General features: G+C 44.5%; 1 protein-coding gene across 1 annotated transcript; it reads left to right on the top strand.

Moving 5' to 3' along the window:
* On the top strand, window positions 1-3,204 carry F4822DRAFT_194136 (uncharacterized protein). Its single transcript, XM_051453618.1, has one exon. The coding sequence runs from the start codon at window positions 129-131 to the stop codon at window positions 3,000-3,002; it is 2,874 nt and encodes a 957-aa protein (XP_051308299.1). The 5' UTR covers window positions 1-128; the 3' UTR covers window positions 3,003-3,204.
* Window positions 3,205-4,257: the final 1,053 nt, after the last annotated feature.

Here is a 4,257-nt window from a genome sequence, read left to right as displayed (position 1 = left end):
AGGACTGTGACGCGGAATTTAGTCGCTTCCAGCATTACCCGCAAACTTTCTACATCAACAGATCTGAACAACACTTCCACGTTCCAAATCCACTCCCGGACGGTTTTCAAGCATGTCCCATCTGTGAGATGGTCATGTCTGTTCTGAACTTTGAGAAACACGTTTCAATTCATGAATTATGTGTATGTTCTGTTTGCGACAAGCTAATTAGTACACGGCAGCGCCGTGACCATTATAATCAACACGACTACGAGGTATGCAGTTTCTGTATTGAACCACTGGAGCGCAGCGCCCTAAAGAATCACGTTTTGGCCTTCCATTGTTGTCCAATTTGCGAAAACGAATACGCGAAAGTCCTTCCTCATTTAGCGCAAGCCCACGAATGGCAATTCTGCGATTATTGCAACGAGGCGACCATACACGAACATGTCCGCGATGCCAATTACCACTCATCCGTCTCTTGTCCCTTATGTTCTCGTACCATAGATTTCGAATCGATCGAACCACATCTTGCGACCCATAACTGGCAAGCATGCAGAGAATGCAATTCAAACGAAGATGATTTTCTAGAACATGTTGGGAAATATCATCCTGCAAAACCATGTCCCATATGTGGTCGTCTGATGATAGAAACAGGAAGGGTACTCCATCTTTATGTTGAGCACGAACTTCAAAGATGCCCGAGTTGTCCGATTGAGGGGATTGACGATGATCATGTTCAAAATGATCACCAATGGAAGGAGTGCCAGATATGCTTCCAACAGCTACAAGAGGAGCGACTTTCCGACCACTTGTACTCTATTCATTCTTGGTCGAAGTGTAATATCTGCGGTCTGCCAGCTGCGGATGCGGAAGAACATAACCATCGATTAAGGCAATGTCCTGAATGTTCCCTGGATATTGCCGAAGAACAATTTTTTGCACATTTGAGTACACAGCACAGACACAAACAATGCCCATTTTGCGAAGATACAGGGACCATTGAGGAACTCAGACATCATATACAGGAATTCCATAACCAGACGGAAAAATGTGCAGTTTGCGGCATATATGAAACCACGACAGGCCTGTCGCATCATCTTCTTACGGAACATTTGTGGCAACGCTGCGAATTCTGTGGCGAAATCCATTCCGAACTGGCCGTTGGAGAGCACATACAACAACATGATCCTCAGCAGTGTCCGGATTGTCATTTACTGCAACCCGCGTCGTCTATGAATTCTCATCGAATCACCGCCCATTCGTATGAGACATGCCCGTTTTGTCATGTTCTATCCCAAGAGGTTCAGGACCACATCTTTACCTATCACAGACTACCAGATGTACCTATAGCTTCTGATGACCCTGAGAGAGGAAATGAATATCGTGCGAAAACCCTTGAGTCACGCCTATTAGAACGCTTGCAATCTCTTGTGGATCGTATACAATCCATACAACAAACTAATTATCCTCCCGGACTTCAAGAGATTTTTCACGAAAGCCAAGAGATCCTCGACCAGAGTCAAGGTGTCATCACTAGGCTCCAGCACAGCGCTAGCAACGAACCAATAGTCGTTGAGACAGAAGATCTACCCATATCTCAATCGCCAGCAAGAACAGTAAACAGAACAGTAGATTTGGCACCGCCGGGTGAAGAATCTAGCCAAAGGCGAGCACGCAGCACAAGGCGGGGAATAATGGAGGAACCACAAGATTTGCAACCTACGGCCAACAGTAAAAAGAGAAGAGCCACCACCACCAACCTGAGGAGCAAGCGACCGAAAAAGTCCAACCCAAGCCCAGACATCTTCTCAATGCAAAGTCTCCTCAAAGCTTTGGAGGACAAGGAAATACTTCTTGCTTTCTTTCAAGTGGTCCGAACTATGAAAGCTGGTCTGTCATGGAAGGAATATTCTCAAATACAGAATGAGAACCGACTTCATAGAGTATCGCGTTTTGGTGCTCTTAGCGATACGTTCGAGCACAAATCTCATGTTACCCGACTCTTGAAGGAGCTTGGCCTTGTTCTGATGGCAGGAGAGTTGGACTCGACGAAGGACCAGAACGCACGATTAAGAGCTGATCCTGACGAGATTCAAAAGATCCTAAGCTTCCAAGGACGGAACTGTAACCCAAAGAATCGACAACGACTTAACGATCAAATTCGACGTGGTCGAAAACTACGAGATATCTGCGAACCGTATCCCGGGTTGCTTTGTTTCATTTGTCTTGATAATCGGTTCGAAAAATATATTTCCCAATCCACCGCTCAAATGCAGCCACTGCTTCCAGCTTTCCACGAGCAGCTTTCAAAACATAAACCTCAATTAGAAGGTGCAGGTCAATTTCTGACATCCATTCAGAATGGTGATTTCAAAGAGTATGTATTTGAGAATTGGAGGGAAGATGAGCTCCAGGAAGTGACAGACCTAGGCATCCTCCAAAATTTACTACGACCATTTCGAGTAGTAGAGGAAAACATTCATTTGCCAAGTCAGTCACTACCGCGGAAAGCCTCAATACGTCGGCCCGACTCAATCCCTAGTATAGAACGACAATGCGATTTATGCGACCATTGCACCGTTGAACGCCTATGTCATTGCATTTCTACATGCTTTGCTTCAGAACCTGAGATTGCGGATTGCGGAGCTCTTGGGCGTGGTCTCAAGGCTGTGGGACCAGACACCGTCTACCCAAAAGATACGAGAATTGGGCAAATTACGGGAAGATTTGAATTGCCTGGTAGATATCAGGATGGGTGGGCTTTAGAAATCACAATCCCATACACTATGAAGGCTATACATCTGTACACGCGCGAAGAGGGCAACCTATTCAGGTTAATCAACCATTCTTGCCGACCGTCTGCGGACCTTGTACTAGAGAAAATATCTGGTAAATGGAGGGCAATCGTAAAAGCTAAGAGGGATATATTTTGCGATGAAGCCATCACGATAGATTGGGGACTTCAGTCGCTCCCGGCAAATACGTTATGCTTATGTGAGTCATGTAGTTACGTACTATAACGGGGAAACTATATAGAATTTGAAAACCTGGAAAAGGTTGTCGACTCGCCCCCACTCCCCCTCTCCTTCTCTTGACAATTCCTACGGGCGATTTTTCAGGTCTATGAAGATTAAGTATGGATAATCAACCTTACGCGGACACCCCTTTAGGCCTTTGGTTCATGACCCCATCAATCAATCACAATGTGATAAACTCCACTGAGTCCTAAATTTGAACATCCGATGACTACCGCAAGCGGCAAGCTTGATGGCGATTCTCCCGAAGTAGTTCAGTGCAGATAATATAGACATATAAAACCATGACAATTAAGTTGAGGAACTGTTATAACACAAACGGCAGAACCCAAGACAGATTATGACATTCCAATCGGTTCAATTTCACGTTAACACACTTATGTCTAGGTCATGGAAAGCGGGACATTGAGGAAGGGGAATTCTCATGGAAAGGCCCGATAACCTTCGAGACCAAGCAGTCGTCATCCGAAGGGAAGTTGGTGTTTGAAACGAGCGCAGTCCCTATCTGTATGAATAGGGAAGAGAGGGTCATTCGACATTTTGGCTGCCTCATTTACCATAACACCTGGGCACACATATACCCACCTAATCAGTCAGTTCGCCATCACACCAACGCGAACTCCCTGAAGAGCTTACCAATGACCAATATGAACCAATAACCACATGTAGGTCGCTGCAACCCATGGAAAGGTCGTTGATCGTTGATCCTTTAATGAGTTGGGATTGGTATAACTACCTAGGTAAAGGTACTGAGGAGGCTACATTGTCGGACGTAATATTTAACGTATAAAATATTATGGGTAGTTCTTTCAGAACTAGGAAGCATAGGAAGGTCTCCTAAAATAGTACCAATTGACCAAGATACTTCGCCTCTTACAATCTACGGACACTAGACCCATGTGACAAGGCTTAAACCACGATCACTAAGCAAGATATATGACAAAAAGGGATGGAATAAATTAGGCCGAGTACATATTGCTCCTGCTTATATATTATTTTGTAACTTTATTATAATCTGACTTTACCGGGCCTAGGTATAATATTGGAAGAAGCTTTGTTGAAATGTAAAGGTATAGCTACTTTAGTATTTAGATATAAGATATAGGGACTAGATTTGGGTCTGAGTGCTTAGGATTTTTCAAGGCAGAACTTTAGGAGCGAGGCACCGCACTTCATCTCGCATACTTCAAGCACCATAACTAGCTGGTACCTATACCCCTTTTCTATTTTTTCTTCCATT

This window comes from Hypoxylon trugodes, assembly GCF_022578975.1.
Source record: "Hypoxylon trugodes strain CBS 135444 unplaced genomic scaffold F4822scaffold_31, whole genome shotgun sequence".
NCBI lineage: Eukaryota > Fungi > Ascomycota > Sordariomycetes > Xylariales > Hypoxylaceae > Hypoxylon > Hypoxylon trugodes.
The sequence above is the reverse complement of the archived record's forward strand: the minus strand, read 5'-3'. Positions and strand labels throughout refer to the sequence as shown.